This window comes from Zonotrichia albicollis, chromosome 10, assembly GCF_047830755.1.
Source record: "Zonotrichia albicollis isolate bZonAlb1 chromosome 10, bZonAlb1.hap1, whole genome shotgun sequence".
Taxonomy (NCBI): Eukaryota; Metazoa; Chordata; class Aves; order Passeriformes; family Passerellidae; genus Zonotrichia; species Zonotrichia albicollis.
In genome coordinates, this window is record NC_133828.1 from 26,957,042 (window position 1) to 26,974,529 (window position 17,488).

The 17,488-nt window shown below is 42.6% G+C and overlaps 1 protein-coding gene across 1 annotated transcript; it reads right to left on the bottom strand.

Moving 5' to 3' along the window:
- Positions 1-496: 496 nt before the first annotated feature.
- On the bottom strand, positions 497-15,996 carry GORASP2 (golgi reassembly stacking protein 2). Its single transcript, XM_074548510.1, has 10 exons — positions 15,840-15,996; positions 7,636-7,716; positions 6,730-6,933; positions 6,181-6,267; positions 5,601-5,731; positions 4,888-5,020; positions 4,640-4,763; positions 4,205-4,291; positions 2,227-2,322; positions 497-1,534 (listed from the first exon to the last, which is right to left on the bottom strand). Exons 1-10 carry the CDS (start codon positions 15,900-15,902, stop codon positions 1,215-1,217), a joined length of 1,326 nt encoding a protein of 441 aa, XP_074404611.1. The 5' UTR covers positions 15,903-15,996; the 3' UTR covers positions 497-1,214.
- Positions 15,997-17,488: the final 1,492 nt, after the last annotated feature.

A 17,488-nucleotide genomic window follows, 5' to 3' on the forward strand; every position in this document is an offset into this window, starting at 1 on the left:
CTACATTGCCAAAATTAATTACACAGCTGTTGAGACAGACTTCAGCTCAAGCCTGCTGAGGATATGGGTAAGTTTGCATATGCCTGTAGCAACCACATATAAATGAAATCCCAGGAATACAGAAGGACTGGAGTGGTACACAAGAGTTTTCCTCATCAACTGTACCCAATAACAAAGGCAAATGCTATCACCTGGAATACAGTGCACGTAACAGTTTCTACAAGTGTATAATCTACAGCTAATCTGCAATTTTTGTCCTAAATATGAATTTAAAAAGCCAAGTATGAATCATATGGAGGCAGATTTAATGACTCATTGCTGCAATGGATTTAACACAAGTGCTGATCCTGCCTGCCATTAAGATGTCTGGCATTCCCTCTTGGATCCATTCCTCTGGAAAGGGAGCCTTTTCACAGATCTGTGCTCAAGAGAGCTAAGCTAAGAAAAATGAGATTTAAAGAATTAAAAAAAAAAAGCTATTTTGTCACACAAAGAATAAAATTCCAGGAATTTATTGCTATATGTATGCTTAATCCATTAATTCACCTTACAGTAGTCATGAAGTGCCAAATTGTGTGCTACATTTAACATTCCACGTATTCCCTTCCAGATGCCATGTTACAGTGGGCGTATGGAACAACGCAGCAGTGGTCACGAAACAGGGCTGGAGCATCTCTCAAGAGCTTAAAGACAAAGGTTTGTGTACAAGCTGAATAACAACATGTCAGTTAACAGGCCACTCAGCAATTTTAACAGAAATATCTTCAGGTGGAAGTTTTGCAGCGTTAAAATTCACAACTCAGACTAAACATTCTCATCCCCACTGTAGAAACAAGATACTTGCAAAGAACAAGAACTATGGTACGTAAATGTCACACGCACGACCCGCTTCATTTCTGTCAGAAGCAAAAATTGCTAATTATAAGCGAGGACAAGCCTAGCAGGGTAAGGCTGTCAGCCTCTATTAAAAACACATACCTCAGAGTTTGGCAGTGGAACTCTATTTACCACCTTGACTTTTTTTGGTAACATACAAGTTCTTCCTCCCCCCCACACTTTATAAATCCCCTTTTATTTTTATTATACCTCCATATTATTTACAGGATTTCTAAAGATTAAGTACAAACTAGTATGAAATTAATGATAGCTTGCTTTTCAAATATGTATCCCATGGCTAAATAAATACCAAGCCAATCCAATAGAGTGATCTGGAGTTATGATTCAGAAGCTTGTGTATCTGTGATTCCAGCTGTTTTTTCATTAGCTGAAGAGGATTCATTTGATCTGTCAACAATAGTTGCCCTGGAAGTTGGAGCAGCACTATCCAAGGTGAGTGCAGAGGTCTCCTCTACATTTTCAGGAGTGCCAGGGTTGACGGAGAAGCTTCCAGCTTGAGGAATAGAGGGAAGCAAATCTGTAGGCACAGTGGATGCCTCTGTGACCAAAGGAAGCACAGGAACACACTTGGGTGGCATGGCCAGAGGCGTTATTCCCATCAGATGCAGAGGTGGCAAGGGGGGAAGGGGTTGCAAACCTAAAGAGAAAAAAAGGGGGAAAAAACCACAGTGAGCGGCTGCACAGCACAGACAGCTCAAATGGTGTTTGTGCAGCACTGACTCAGCAGGCTCATTTCAAGCCTGACACTTTTCAGATTTCAGAACTGAAGAATCAGAGTAAATTCAAGGTTTCTTGCACCTCCCCAGAAGACTAGGCACTTAATGCATTAACACTGTGACTGTGATTGTCTGGCCTTCACTGAAACTGTCAGAAACAAGAAGTTAACAAAAACCATATTACGCACAAGCTTCCAATATCTTTTTCCTTGCTCCATGAGCACCTTCAGCAGTTCTGCTGAATTCAAAACTATAAATCTCACATTTGTTCATAATTCTGGCATTCAGTTCAGGGAGCTCCAATCTCCTCATCTATCTTACAAGGAAACACTTCACATTTTCTTTTACCCAAAAATAATATATGTCCACTTCTGGTGCAATCTCTTCCAAGATATAAATCAGGTAGTAAAAAACCGCAACATCTAAACACAGATGCAGGTTTAGAATTAGTTTATCTAAAGAGATATTCCTCATCTACCTGATCTGGGCACTAACATCCACTCCCATCTGAGGCAAACATTTAATTTATCCCCTTCAGGACTCCCCCCAATGGGTCTACATCAGACTGTCAAGGATAACTCTAATTACAGTTTCAGTTTGCAGAAGCACATACCAGGCTGTATCATTTCTGGAACAATCTGTGGTGCAGGTAAATTAAGTTTGGACAGATCAGTCAGGTTAGGAAGCCCAGCTGGTAATGGCATCAGACCTAAGAGAAGAGTGGAACAGTTACAGCTGAAAACTTAAAATTGTCTTTTTCTAACTGTTTCTTAGACCTTGTTGGTAATTTAAAACATGCTTTAAATCTTTATCATAATTTTTACATGGAAGAATGCAAATTCACCTGAATTTCAGATTTTAAGTTGCACAGTGAGAAGAGATACCTACTGAAATCTGGACTAGCAAATACATAATCCCAAACTTTTCAGATTTTTCTTATTTCAGAATTAGAAGGCTTGCATTCCAAGTTCAGCTTTCAAATGTAGTTGTTTCAACACAGCACTATACCAGAAGTTCTCCATTCCCAATTTGAGTGGCAAACAATAATAATATGATTAAATACACAGTATCCCTTGATCCCTAATCTTGATCACTCTATTATCAGTCTTTTCTACTTAGTTAATAACTAAAGTTAATCACAAAAATGTACATCAAAAGGCAAGACAAAGGAACTTTCAAAGTCAGAAAGGACTGAAAGTAGAAGAGAAACATACAATGAATGCAACACATGCCCTTCCATCACTGTGTTTGCTATGGAACATCCTTCTGCTCCTGAATTTTCCACTTTAGAAGAGCTTCCTTTCTGGGACAAGGGCTCTATTTGTACTTTGTGTTTATTTCAGAAAAGGATAATTCAGAAATAAATTGTTGATACGGCAGTGTGAAGATAGAGAGGAGAAAAGTCTTAAAGCAAGGTGACTGTACAGAGATTTTGATTGAAACTCAGTCATCTTTACCTACCCATGAATTCATTTCCTATAATGAATTGACATAATCTGATTCAAACAGCTTTCAGGTCAGCTACATGCAAATTTGTTCTAGTTTTTTGTTGTGTGTTTTTATTTTTTTTTAAACTGAAAAAAGCTGAACTTCATACAAATTCACTGAAATTTTAAGCCTCCAGTATATTTAGTAAGAACAATTTCACTATTACACCCCTGCAAATTGCAAGAAATATTCTAATTTGCTTTTAAGAAAGCAATGATACTATTCAGAGAAAAAGGCGAACAGAAACCTCATATTTGCAGAGTTTAGGGAAGGGATGGATTAGGCACCTGGGGAAGAAAAGGACAATAATCTTTTTCTTCCTAGATAAAATAGAAAACTACTAACAAGTTCAGCTTCTGTGAGAGTTCTCTGCCCTTGTTTGCATGCACTGAGCTCTACTGCACACCTTTCTGTGTTGGAGGCTGTTCCTCCAAGCGTTATGTAATGGATACATCTTCATCTACTTGTCTCATAACAAGCAAAACATAAAATACAACTCCTTCAGTGTCCTGGAAGGCACAATTGAGTCCTGCACCAGCACACCAATGCCACAGCAAAATCCTATACAATCCTCATTTTACCCCTTGTGAATACTTCTGGAATAGCAGTGTTTGAAATGTTCATTATTATCAGGAAACAACCACACTGTAGAAAGACTCTTACTGTATTATGCCAGTTTAAATTCCTATATAATTCAGAAACAGTAACTGCAACATGAATTCTATATTGTCAGCCCTGTATTCATACTAGAATAGTGATCAAGCTGAGTATTTAAAAATGGGTTTCCTAAAATGTTGCAAATAACAAAGCAAAACATTCCCGAGAAATCCTGAATACTGCATCCACTGTGCAGGGAACCCTAAAAGGTAAACTGGTAACTCTTGTTGCCAGGTCACCCTCTGTGCTACAGACATGCTGTGAACATACTCCAAGAAAAACAGTTCTTCACACTGTAGAGGGTGCATAAAGAGGGATCTTACATGAAATGCATAAGTTGTATGAAGTTATACCTTCCCCAAAAAGCAGTGGGAAAGGCAGCTCTCTTCCCCTGCTCCTGTAAGATTTTTGTTTCAGAAATGTTTTCAGAAATTTTACCTACTCACCTGGTAATGTAGTTGCTGGGTTAACTGGTGGCACAGAGGTAAGGGACTGACTGACTTGTGGTGGTAATAATGGGACTGTTGGAACACCTGGTGGGAAACAATATTGATTTTAAGCATACAACACTTCATCTTCTTTCCCTAAGGAGTACAAATAAATAATTGCTCACAGGAGAATTACTATTTGCCTTAACATTAAAATGCTGATAAGCCAAATAGTATTCTAAGTAATACATGTGGTATTTTTAATAGAAGTTGTTTGAAACTATTTTGTGAGCAAGTAAGGCACAAATCCAGTACATCAACCTTTTTGTTGAGAAAAATTTAGGAGAAAGTTTTATTCTCTCTTCTGCCTTCTATTCAATTAATTAGAAACATCTGTGAGAACAAAAAGTCAAAAAAGCCATGCACTTCAGGTCAGTGCCTTACAATACCAACCTGTGCTGAGAACATTACTGACAGTAGTTGAAGGTGAGCTAATAGAAAGTCCCGAGAGACTCTGCTCAAGGCCTGCTGACCCAGGAGGGAGGGTGCTTGAGGGATTGACTGATGATAGCTGAACCTTATTGAAAGAGAAAAGGAAGTTGCACCATTAGGGTTTGTTTCTACATGAACCAAGAGAGGCAGCAAAGCAATAAAATCATCATCCATTTTTACCAAGGCAAAGGAGAGGGATCACAACTCACCTCTGTGAAACCATCTTTGAGGGGACTGAGAGATGCACTGGGCAACTGCCCTGGGAGAGAAATCTTCTTTCCCTCTTCAAATGGGCGAGTAGGTATCCTATGCAAATATCCATAACCAATGCCACATCCTAGGCTTTTAAAAAAGGAAGATTTTTAAGTCAGGTAAGTGACTTTACAGCTACAGACTACAGCAAGCAACACATGAACAACTCAAGACCACCAAGCTTCAAGGTAAATGCTGTACAACCTTCCTCTCCTGCCCTCATGTTGCCTCACTTTTTATGGAGAAATAATCAATACAAAACAATTGAAAAGAAAATCTTTAGTTTTAGCAATAAATACTCAACACAAAATAAAATTCATTATTATTTAAATCAAGCAGCTTTATCAGGCTATATACAGCTTGGAATTCAACTCTCTGTTGTTACTTGCAGTGCTGTGTTCTGGCTTCAAGGATGTACCACAAGCTAATGACTATTTGGAATTTATTGCAGAAAGAACCATTGCACTTTATGCACTAGCTAATTTACTGATTTACACCCCTCTCATTAGTAAGGGTGTCTGAATTTCAAGTAAATATATAATTTGAGGAGAAATGCTTTTGATATAACAGCACTCTTTCCTTGTCTTTGTGGAGAAGTTAAATCCAGCAGTTTTCAGGCTGGTGCTATAAGAAAGTTGCCTCATTCCCCTGTAACACATTGGCTCCTTACCTGCCTTCTCCACCCCAGGCAGAATTTGGAGTAATCACCACTTCCCGACAATTATCTGTGTCTGTGTTGTACACATAAAGTTTTAATGGCTTTGCTTCATGTGTTTCAATAAGGGAAAAGAGATCTTCAGACTGCAAAAAGAGAAAAATGAGTAAGGGCTTTCTTGTCCTTATTTTATCATTTGGCATTAGATCATCCTGGTCCTGACTTTCTGTAATGGACTCTGGTAACAGCCACGCTGCAGTTTTTACAGTGCTGATGTTTTATCAAAAGGCCAACTTTAAAATGTGTTTTGCTAGCACAACTCAGAACACGTGGCACAGCCCAGATTTCAAATCTGCTATGCAAAATATTAATTTTAGAGTACAAAAGTTTGTATCTGATATATCATGAAGATATTTAAGAGCAGTTCTTATTTCCAGGATTGCCTTTAAGAAGAGGCACCATGCCAGAGCTCCTTCCTCTTTGCATCTGATTTCCATTCACACTGAACAGCGACAGAGCCAGGGCTGTTTCAAACTGCCCTGGTACAATTGGGTTTTTAGTTTTTAAAAATAAAGACCTTATATTTTATACTTACCTCATTCATGACAGTATCTGCTCCAATGATATAGTCACTATGAGGTCTAAGTCCAGCTAATGCAGCAGGAGAATTTGGCTCCACCTCCTAGTTTTAAGATGGAAAGTTACAAACCACGATGTAAGTGTCAGGGCATAGCAGGACAGACAGATATGCACTTCACACAAGCTCTGTGTCACACAAACTAGTCAAGTTTTCAACACAGTAACAAACTAATGAAACACTGGCTTATGGCAGCCCCTTTCTATATGGTTCTGGTGTTGTACCAAATACAGTATCTCTGAGCATTGTACAAACCCATTCATTGAAATACAAGACTTGACAATACAGCCACAAATATACATTTGTGTGGGAAATGAGTTTGTACAGAATTCTCAAAGCCTGACGGAAGGTTCAAAAGTCTTTCCAAACCCAAAATCAATCAAAGCCAGCCTGATTAATGAGACCACCTTGATCTCATGACTTGTTAACTTGCCCATCCCATCAAGTTGTTTTTCAACAGGAAGACAGAAACACCAGTACTGAGAACATTTCCCAGTCCATACGTACCAAGACGTGCCAGACGTTTTCATTGGCCCCATCAAAGCTGCAGAAGCGAATGCTCACTCCCAGCAGGCCCTGCCCACCCCACATGTTGCTGGGGGTTACAGATGTCTCTCTCAGTTCCAGTGTTTTGCTACTGTACACAAGCATTTTGACAGGTTTTTCAACGTTTGCTTTCAGCAGGTCCTTGAGAGTGTCATTGTCTTTATTCTGCAAATGTTTAAAACAGAGTTTGGGTCAGTGTTTGACAGACCAAGCATTCAGTTCTACAGCAACACTTGTATTCCAAAGGTGCTACACTGCACATTACCAGAACATGGATTAACAGCTGCTTTGTAACAGGTTTCCAGTCCCTTCATAATTCTAGAATATAACTCTGGAAAACCCCTGGGACTTCACAGCAACAGGTCATACTTTCCAAAAGGAAAGCACTCCAGCTGGTTCAGAGGCTTTCTTGAATGCAGGCATACTGGCACAGAGCTTCCCACAGCTGGTTTTTTCCACTGCTGTGATGATAGCTCTGCTTGGAGCTCCCCCCATGCCTCCTGCCCAGCCAGCAGCTCTGGCAGCAGCTTTTCACTCAGCTGTTTGGACTGTGGGAAGTTTGTGGGTTCTCATGGAAGCAAACAGAACTAGGAGGGCACTAGCATGAGCCATGAGAGGTGATCAGCAGGCAATTCTGTCTTGGTGTAGATGTCTGCAGAGAGCAAGTCTGTCTTATCCTCCAGCTAAACCCGACAGAACAGTTCCTACAGGGTATTCAACTCCTGATGCAGTTTGCCTTCCTCATTTTAAAGTATGAAGAAATATTTTATATACATTTAAATAAAACAAATTCATTGGCTTACCTATAAAGATCATATTCTCAAGCCATTGTTTATATTAAAAGTTATAAAATAGCAACACACTTACCAATCTTGAACCGTTAATGGACACGATGAAATCAAAGAATGGCTCCAATCCAGCTCTATGCCCTGGTGAGTTTTCTTGTACCTAACAAAGTTAAATAAGAATTTAGTAAAAGTGTTTCAATGCTGATTCACAGATTAGAATTATATTTCTACTTTTGCCAGCTGTAGTTCTAGAAGCTACTAATGTTTGTACATATAATTTTAAAATATTCAAATATAATCATATAATCTATAGAACCAAAAACTCCCTCCCTTAAAAAAATACAGATATTTCAAAAGAATTAGTCATTTATATATTGAGGAATGACACAGCAGTAGGCACTCCCTGGGAAAAGCAATGCTTATCAGTTGCATCAGATAAGCTGCATTTGTTTCAAGAAAGGAGATTATAGTGAAAAGACAAGGTTAATCAATTCTGAAAAGGTTGGTTAAAAAGTACCATCTTTCCATAGCAGTACCAACATTGGACCTTGCTTTTTATCTTATGCTTCCTAAAGGAACAGGAGAGTCACATCTGTAAGCACAGGCTGTTATCTTGTGATTAAACACCCGGTGACATTCTTGAGACACAGAGGGCACCTGTACAACCAGATTTCATTAACACACCTTCAGGCTGCAGGAAAAGGGACATGCAATTCTGCAGCCACGGCAGCTCAGATAATTCAACTACTCCACTAAGACAAGGCCCAAGTTTTGGATACACATTACTCCCAGAAGCTAAAAGCATGCTTTTAATTCCAAATGGAACAACTGAGAGACATTTTGCCAATGTTATTTTTTCACTATTGCTTGCATTGCTGACAATGAAAAGTAACTCTAACATGGCTGTCAGATTTTTCCTACAGCTTTTTTGGTAAGGACACTTTTTCTGCATGGAAGCTGATTCATTTTACCCACTGGCTTTTTCTTTTATGTACTACAATCACCTTTCAAAAAGATCTAAAAAACATTACCCTTTACAGTGTGGTTCCTTACATTACATGTTATTCTACCTGACAGAAGTGGTAAAAATGTATTTGATTGTTCAATACTGGCCTGATTCTGCAGGAACTGAATTTTCTTAACATGACCTATCTAGAACAAAATATTCTAATATGGAATTTTAAAAGTGCTTGATTACTAATAAAACTGTTCTTCTAGAATTTTATTTATCTTTGCCCAACATGTTCATAAATCAGAGCTTGGAAAAATCTCAGATTACTTGTGGGTAACAGATGCCCAAAGTTTACAACATTAGTCACACAACCTAAGTCTGGAACGAGTAATTCCAGAGTCACATCACACACACATTGATTGCTGTCCAAAATTTGCAAAGCAGCAAAAAAGTACGAAATCAACAACATGCCAAAGTAATAAGAATCACTGAGGCAACAATAACATCCCCAAAGTCCACATTTATATTTCTAACTAGGATTTGAAGTGTGTCTTTAAAAGTGCCTCCTCAAGATGTCTGTATGCTCCTTGGAAATAATGCCCCACGGCTGGGGTACAGCTATTCTCTCTCTCCAAGAATTAAGCATATGGAGGCACATCTCCCAGTCACTGGAGTGAATATCCTGCAGTCCCTCTAACCAGACCCAAACTATTGCCTCCATGTTACTCCCTCACCCTGTCTGTTCCACATGCCTCTCACCAAGGACAGCCAGAGACCAGACACCAAACTGGGCACCAGCTAGTAAGGTAAAAGTATAAGCCAAGCTGCATGGGGCAGACACCCTGCTTCCAGCACATTGTGGATGTGGCTTTGCCATTGTGGACTGTTTCTTCAAACTTGCAATAATGTATGGCTACCTGAGGACAGCCTCTACAAACAGAAGTTTTAGCTTAGGAGAAAAGAGACAGAGACTAAAATTCACTATATGAATTATTTTTCCCAAATGCAGAAAGCATTTACTTACTATGTTGAATACTTGAGACCTCCTGGTCAAAGAGAGGTTAAACAGTTTTGTGAAAGGAGAATAAAAACCTCTGCTTTCCTATAGACATAATTGATAATGGTATCCTCAGACTTGCAGTTTCTCTTGTAATCAAGCAATTCAAGACATCCTCTCCTTTCCTGGGTTTGAGTAGTGATTGTAGGATGAGTTTATGCTGTTTGTTGTTCTTGCCTCAGTTTAGAGAAGTGACATGGAAATACTCCAGTAACCTCTCTCTCTCTTATTCCACCATCTATTGCACAGGTCATACAGGAACTTACAGTTTGTGTTTTTAATGAACCTGACATGCAGGCTTTATACCAAAATTAAATCAGCAGATGGTTTCAGAACTTTCTGGGAAAACAGTTTCTGGGGAAAAAGATGTAACATGTGTTAGTTAAACCTCAGCATTAAAAATCAGTACATCCAGCATAACACATCATATTTTTGGGACTGGATATATGTCATGGCCCTGAAATTATGAAAGGCCAGGCTTCATCTCATTCAGAGATTTTCCTCCATTTCTAAATGAAATTTCTTTGAAATAAAAAACCAAGCCATACCAAAATCACAACAAACCCCCTGCATCCTGACAGTATCCCTCCCTAATGACCTCCAAGAAATTATATCCTGAGCACTCTGAGCCAAGAGTGGCCACTATTCAAAGAACAACTTTTTGAAATAAGATGGAGTACATACAATAAATGAGACATCTATCAATGTCAAACTCCTGGATGGATAAATAATTTACTTAGAATACCAAATCTGTGCTCTGCCCCAAACTGATGAAAGGACTGAGAGAGTTTCCAAGTTCCAAATGATTCGTTTGCAGAAAGTATCTTCAGACATTGAACTCCTTGCCCCAAACCCATCACAATCCTGAACACCTCTGCATGGTTTATTTCTAGGTGGGCATGTAAAAACTCCCAGGAAGCTGTAGCTGAAAGAAATCAAACCCTTATATTTGTGTCAATCACACCTCAGAAGCAGGGACATGCATCCCTTCTGTCATCCTGCTGTGCACAGGTTGTCACAGAGTTTCTATTTCCCTGGCCTACCTTCACTGATGGAAAAGCCTCTTCACACCTGGCACTCCCAGAAATTCTGAGTTCATTCCACATGAAAAGTCTCCTCCTTAAAGAAGTGATGGGCTCAGCCCTGCACGACAACGGCACTGACCCCAGCAGGTTCTGTCACACCATCTCACTGAGGCACTGCCTGCCCAGCTCACCACCACAGTGCCAAAGGCACAGCACAGCTCTCTGCCCCAAGCTCTGTGCCAGGATCTCTTCCAGGAGCTACAGCAGCAAAGGATAACCAGGGACCTTAGAAAATACAAGGACACAAATTATTCCACCTTTATTAAGGATGGAGATAATAGAGATTCCGTGGATCTGTATATAAACTCTGTGCCTCCTGAGCAACTTGGCTTTATGCAGCTTTGCTGGGTGCCCCAAGAAGGTATTTAGTAACTTGCCTTTGTAATTGAATAATTGCTGAGAAATAACCAAGTAACAGAATTTACAACATGTGCTACTGCAGGCAAGATACCATCCCCAGCAGCTTGGGAAGCCTGATTCTCTCAAAGCCAGCTGTTATTTCAGAAATACAAGTCACAGACCTGTATGGGTAAACACCATGATTTTCTAACAACAGAGACAAACAGTGGCACAGAAAATACAAAGAAGCTGTGGCAATGCAATATCAGACCTTTTCAAGAGCAAATTAAGAAAATCTCTGTCAAATGCTGAATATCAGAGGGCAGAAAAGGGCTTCACACCATGCTGCAGGGCTTCAGTTTCTCACCAAGATGACAGCAGGGCTGCTGAACACATAGATCACACACTGATTTCACTTTTAATTCACTGTCAAGAATTAAACAGGAAAAAGGTTTCAAGGCCAATACACCAATTTTAATTTGCAGTCCTGAAAAGACTCTCCTGGTAAATAATGAAGTTTTTCTTTGCTGAGCACTGCTCCCAACACTACCATTCTATGCCTACACAGTATACATTGCACATTACATATTTTAAGAAGTCTGCTCAGCAGCACAGTGGTCACAATTCGAAGCCCCAAGAGAGCAGTGCAACTGCAAATGGAATTAGGCACTGAAATGTGCATTTTTCAGAGGCAGATGAAGGCTCTGACCACTTCTGAAAGTCAGCTACCTTCTACTAGTGTTTAAACTTTTAGAAACTTAGCTTCAAGCATTAAATACACAACTTCCAAGGCTTTCTTTTTTCCCCTCGTAAGAAACTCTCCCCAGTATTCTACTTTATTAGCAAAGGAATACTGAAAGGCTTTTTTGCTTTCACCCACTCCATAACTGGCAGTAAAATTTCATTATGTATCATATATAAGCAATTCCTGCTAGATCTGTAGAATCTCTTTCATTTCTGTCATTTATTTTAATACATTACACTGTATTACTGAATTTAATTTCTTGATGAAACACAGTTTTCAAAAGAAAAAGCTTTGTAAGTTTCTGGTAAGAAAACAGATTCTATCTATGTAGATAACCTTTTATTTTAGCACAGAGAATTTAACTCAAGCTTTTAAAACGTGAACCTCCCTTAAAAGATCACTTCATGCAACATGTTTGTATCACTATTACAACAAACTGAAGCACACAAACAGGAGTGGGAAGTCTAAACTTTGGCCACTGCTGCCAGTATCTTTTAGGGAGAACACCACGTAACATGGCAGCATACAAATTTCTCACACATAAGAATTCCTACACAGAATCTTACAACAATTTCATTTGGAAAAGACCTGTATGACCATTGAGTCCAACCACTAACCCAGCACTGTCAAGTCCACCATTAAATCTAACCCAAAGGCCACATCTACACGTGCTCTGAAAGTTTTCAGGGATGGTGATTAAACCACTTTTCTGGGCAGCCTATTCCAATACCTGGCCACCCTTTCCTAAAAGCCAGTCTCTGAATCTCTCCTGGTGTAACCTGAGGCTCTTTCCTCTTGTTTCATCCCTTGTTACCTAGGAGAAGAGGTGACCCCCACTTCACCGCACCCTCCTCTCAGGGGGCTGTGGAGAGCCACGAGGCCTCCCCAGAGCTGCCCTTCTGCAGGCTGAACACTGCCAGCTCCCTCAGCTGCTCCTCACAGCTCTGGAGCTGTGCTCCAGAACTTCTCTGGACCTGTTCCAGAGTCTTCAACATCTGTCTTGTACTGAGGAGCCCAGAACTGGACACAGCACCCAGGTGTGACCTCACCAGTGCCCAGAACAGGAGGACAATCACTGTCCTGGCCCTGCTGGCCACACCATTGCTGACACAGGCTGGGATCCACTGGCCTTGGCCACCTGGGCACACACTGGCTCATGTCCAGCTGCTGTCAAACAGCAGCTTTTCCACTGGGCCATTTCCCAGCCACTGGGATGCTGGGACACCATCTACGGTCAGGTCATTACATCAGCCTGGGCAAACTGAGCACACTGCTGAGCAAGAAAATTACTCAAAATTTTCCTTCATTCTGTTTTGAAGAGCAGAAACAAACACATACTGAGCAATACACAGAGTCAGCCAGTTGGTCTAAGCAGCCACACACCTGATGTTAAAGGAAACTCGAGGAGAATTGCTTCAAACAAATGACTCATTGCTAGGTGTACTTATGAAGAGACTTGGGCAACAGAACACTTGGCAACTTTCTCTCCCTCTTACCAAAAAAACCCCCAAACCCAAAAAACCACAAAAATAAAAAAAAACCCCAACCCTACATTTTAATGTCTAGAACACCACTAGAACACCAACAATGCAATCCAGAGCAACTGCTGCTGTCAAGTATGCCTATGATGAAATTCTTTTCCTTTGACAGCACCCCAGCCCTGGAAGGTTCCTAATTCCCTTTCTGACTGCACTGGTGATAAAGCCCACAGTGAAAGCAATACTGCACTGAATATCAGCAGAAGTAGCCAAAAAAATTAAGTCATCTCCAAATCTTACATTGAAAACTAATGATGGTAGTGTTCACTTGCTGCATATATTTCTGCTCCTGTTTGAAGTGAGCAGAGAGACTTTTTATTATTTTTGTGGGGAGACAGCATGTACAGTCTAAAAATCCCATTGTAAAAAACCTGTAACTTGCAACAGTCTCAGTCTGCTCATCCCTCTGGCAACTTGTGCTTGGCTCCTACAGACACACTGAACAATGTAATCTCTTTGTTTCATGGCCATTAAACACATATTTTCATTTATCTGCCTTACCCAAACAATTTCTTCCAGTAATTGAAATTTTTTTCTGACATTTCTCTAATTTTCCCAAAGGTAATGGAATCTTTTAAACAATCACTTTACATTATTTACAGAAGTTTGGTGTTATCAAAGAAATCCGATCTTACTTGAATTAGATCTGTAACACTGGAAGACTACTGCTGTTTTCCTTCTACCATTCTCATTTACTTCATTAGAGTACTGAGCTCAGAAGGAAAATGTACTTGAGAGTAAATGAGAACAAAACAGCAGTTCTGCTGGACCCCAAGTTCTACTGAAGGTCAGTCCTTGCAGACAAAGCACTTGCAGAGCTCCTCTAACAGTGCAAGTCCAAGGCTGTCTGTAACGAGCTTACTACAGAATGGCAACTGGAAAATTAAACTTGGGAAAACTACAGAGAGAAATTCTAGTCACATTTATGCATGCCACATGCATTTCAATAAAAACATCCCAAATTATAACTCTTAGGCTGGGATCATGATGCAGCTTAAGATGTCTGTCCACAGAAAAATAGTAATCACTTATTCTTGTGGCATGTCAGGGTATCAGTAAGAAGACAAGGCAGTGAAAAATAAAGATATCAGTCTTTTTACAACAGCAGGCAGGTCCTTTCCTGCACTTAATACAAATAATGATGTCCTCTTGGAAATCAACTCCTTTAATGTGCACCTCTCAATTACATTTACAAAGACTGGCAATCAAACACTACAATTTTGGGTCATAGCAAAAACATTACAACAAAAAATGCCTAAATGAAAACAAAAGGCGTCAGATCCAAGCAAGATTACAAGAAAAAATTAGTAGATTCTACTTCATAAAAGAGATTAATCTCAATTTAATAACATGCTTTAATCAAACAGCATGAACTCATAAATCTGATGTAACTGATACTCTAACTGCAAAGTACATACTGGTTTTACAAGTCTCCAAAGTAAAAAGTTGATGAAATTTACACTGTACTATGCTAAAAAAAGAAAGTCTGCCAGCTTTACCAACCAGCAGGAAAGTTTTTGTGGGGGGTAAAGAGAAGACAAAGTGGACTAACATAAACTAGTAATGCTGGATTTTTATATTCTATTAATATTAAAAGGCAGGAAAGAACTCACTGTGGCTTTAGTCCTTACACAAATTTTAACAGAATGTTTGGATTTGACCAGAACATCAGTAAGTGCTTCTCAAAAGCAGAGAACTTATCCCAAAGGCTCCAACTGCAGCAAACACACCAGCCCAGCACGGCACCCAGCGAGCACTCACAGCCGGCTATGGAGGCAAAGGCGCCGCGCTGCGGGCAGGGACCGACGGCAGCGAACCCCGGCACCCCAGAGCCACCGATTCCACCCGGGAGCCGGTCTGCTGCTCGCTGCAAGCAAAAGGAAGGGCTTTCCGACGGCTGTTCACAGAACCTCAAGAACAATAAGGTATTTTGTATTTTGCTAATAAGGTATTTTGTATTTTGCACACAAAACCAATGTACCTATGAAAAGCAGTACTTTCACTGGAGGAGCAGCCCTCAGGCGCTGTCCTGCGAACACCCTGATCCGACGCCCCTGAGCGGCAGCAGCTCCAGCCCGGTCCGGTCCAGTCCCTGATGCTGCGGCCAGGCCAAGGCTGAGGCGCTATCCCGGGAGCCCGGAGCGCAGCCCAGACTCGCGGGCCGGGCTGTGAGCAGCGTCTGCCGGAGGAGAGGCGGCCTCGCCCCAAAGGCTGCCCATGCCCAGCATCGCCCCCCATGCGCCAGCCCTGGCCTGGGCACACCGAGGCACAGCCTGGCGGCACGACCCAACCCGGCCCGGGATTTGTTTATTCTGGACCAATTCTTTCTCCACACTGCCCCAGTCCGGGAGCGGCAGCGCGGGCCCGGCGCACCTCACGGCTCCCAGGAGCCCCGGCAGCCCCCGCTGCCCGAGCGCGTCCCCGGGGCCGAGCGGGAAGCGCGGCGGGGCCGCCCCGGGAGCTCCCGGGCCGCTCCAGCGCGGCCCCACGGCGGGACAGGCCCCGCGCCCATGGGCCGCCGTCAGGCTGAGTGTCCGGGGCGCCCGGCCGAGCCGCGCCGCCCTTACCCGCAGGACGTGGTAGCCCTCGGTGCCGCCGCCGGGGATGTCGATGCTCTGCGAGGCGCCCATGGCCGCAAACGCGCCGCGACGGGGACGTGGCACCGCGCGCTGCCCCCGCCCGGCGCCGGGCGGGCCCTACGGCGGCCGCGAGGGGCCACGGCCGCGCGCTCCCGTCTGCAGCCGTGCCGCCCCCTGGCGGCCGAATGCGGCAGCGCCTTGCGCGGGGCGGGGGCACCCAGCGGTGCCAGACAGAAGAGTTAATTAATTTATTAGTGATTATGCATGCCATATATATATACCATGAATAAGGGATGGTAGGTGTGTGGGTGTGTGCACAGAACGTAAAGGTGGCAGGTCATAACCTATGCTGCCTTCTCTACTCCCACAGCTCTCTGGAGCTCCGAGCCCCGCTGCCCCTGCGAGGTCGAGCCGCTCGGGGCTGCGGGGCGGCGCCGGCAGCGCAGGCACCCGGCTGGAGCTGGAGCTGAGCGGGAGGAGCGGCGCACTGGTACAGAGAGCGAGAAATGCTGCCCAAGGGCCGAATTTTGGATTAACCCGTTTCAGGCATGCACCGCAAACCTGAGCGCGATCACGGGGCCGGTGCTCGGTGCTGGCAGAGACCCGCAGACCCGCTGGAGCGGGGAGAGCGCCCACGGCCGCAGCGACAGCCGGCCCTGAGCCCACGGGCGGCCTCCGTCCCCCCGGAGAAGGCGGACAGTGCGGGACCAGGGAGCACTACGAATCTCAGATCTTCCCTCTCCGAGAGTTCTTTGTTCCTAGAAGGCTTTTTCACAGCTTGCCCATGCAGACCAGCGCCTCCTGGTTCCCATCCCGCTGACCCCCAGGGAGGTGACCTCTTTAGGGAATGCTGCTGTCACCGGTCTTTTAGTGACGCAGAAACACTATTTATCAGTGAACTGCAGCACAGTGTTAAACATTCTTAATAGAGTATGGAAAGGATATTCAGATTAGCGTACTTCACTTCTTTTGGAGTCATTTCCCTCTGCATTATCACAGTGATTCACTGCTTAGTATCAAAAGCCTCTGCTCACTATGCTTGGGATTGACCCCAGTGCTGCCTGCAGAGATGACCAACCCCCTTCCACCCTTAACCCCCTCAGTGTACCCAGCTGTTTCCACTGGAGCAGACAGACAGTGTTTCTCCAGGCACTTTTGTCAGGCATGGCCAGTTCTGGACTCCACAAAATAGACACTGCAAAATACCTATTAGAAGCCCCTTCCCATGTCAATGAAAACTGTAAATAAAAGATCTAAAATTTTACTTCTTTGGAAAAATAAAAAACCTTTATAGTTCTGCCCAGCAACACCAGGACCAAAAAGAGTATCAGTGTTTTGCCATTAAAAAGTTGCCACTTTGATGAAGGTGCATTTGAAAATCTGTGATGTGAATAGTAGCCTTTCACACACTTCCATTAACCTCTGAACATGTTAACAGCCTTAAAACAGATTGGCCAAATTACACAGAGCTGACTTTATGAACCTAACATCTAATTCCATAGTTCCCAGCAAGTAGCAAAGCCAAACCCACCACATACAAACTTTAAAGGTGAAAACCACCCCTGTCCTTGGCAGTAACACTTCTGTGGCTGAATTCTGCTCCTGTGACCATTGAGAGGTGTCTGAGGGGCTGAGGA

Excerpts from the sequence above, each read along its gene's own strand:
- GORASP2 (XM_074548510.1), bottom strand. The coding sequence starts at position 15,902 with ATGGGCGCCTCGCAGAGCATCGACATCCCCGGCGGCGGCACCGAGGGC. Across the intron at positions 5,732-6,180 it reads CAGATACTGTCATGAATGAG|TCTGAAGATCTCTTTTCCCT; the intron begins GTAAGTATAAAA and ends CTCTTTTTGCAG. Across the intron at positions 2,323-4,204 it reads CCCAGCAACTACATTACCAG|GTCTGATGCCATTACCAGCT; the intron begins GTGAGTAGGTAA and ends CTCTTCTCTTAG.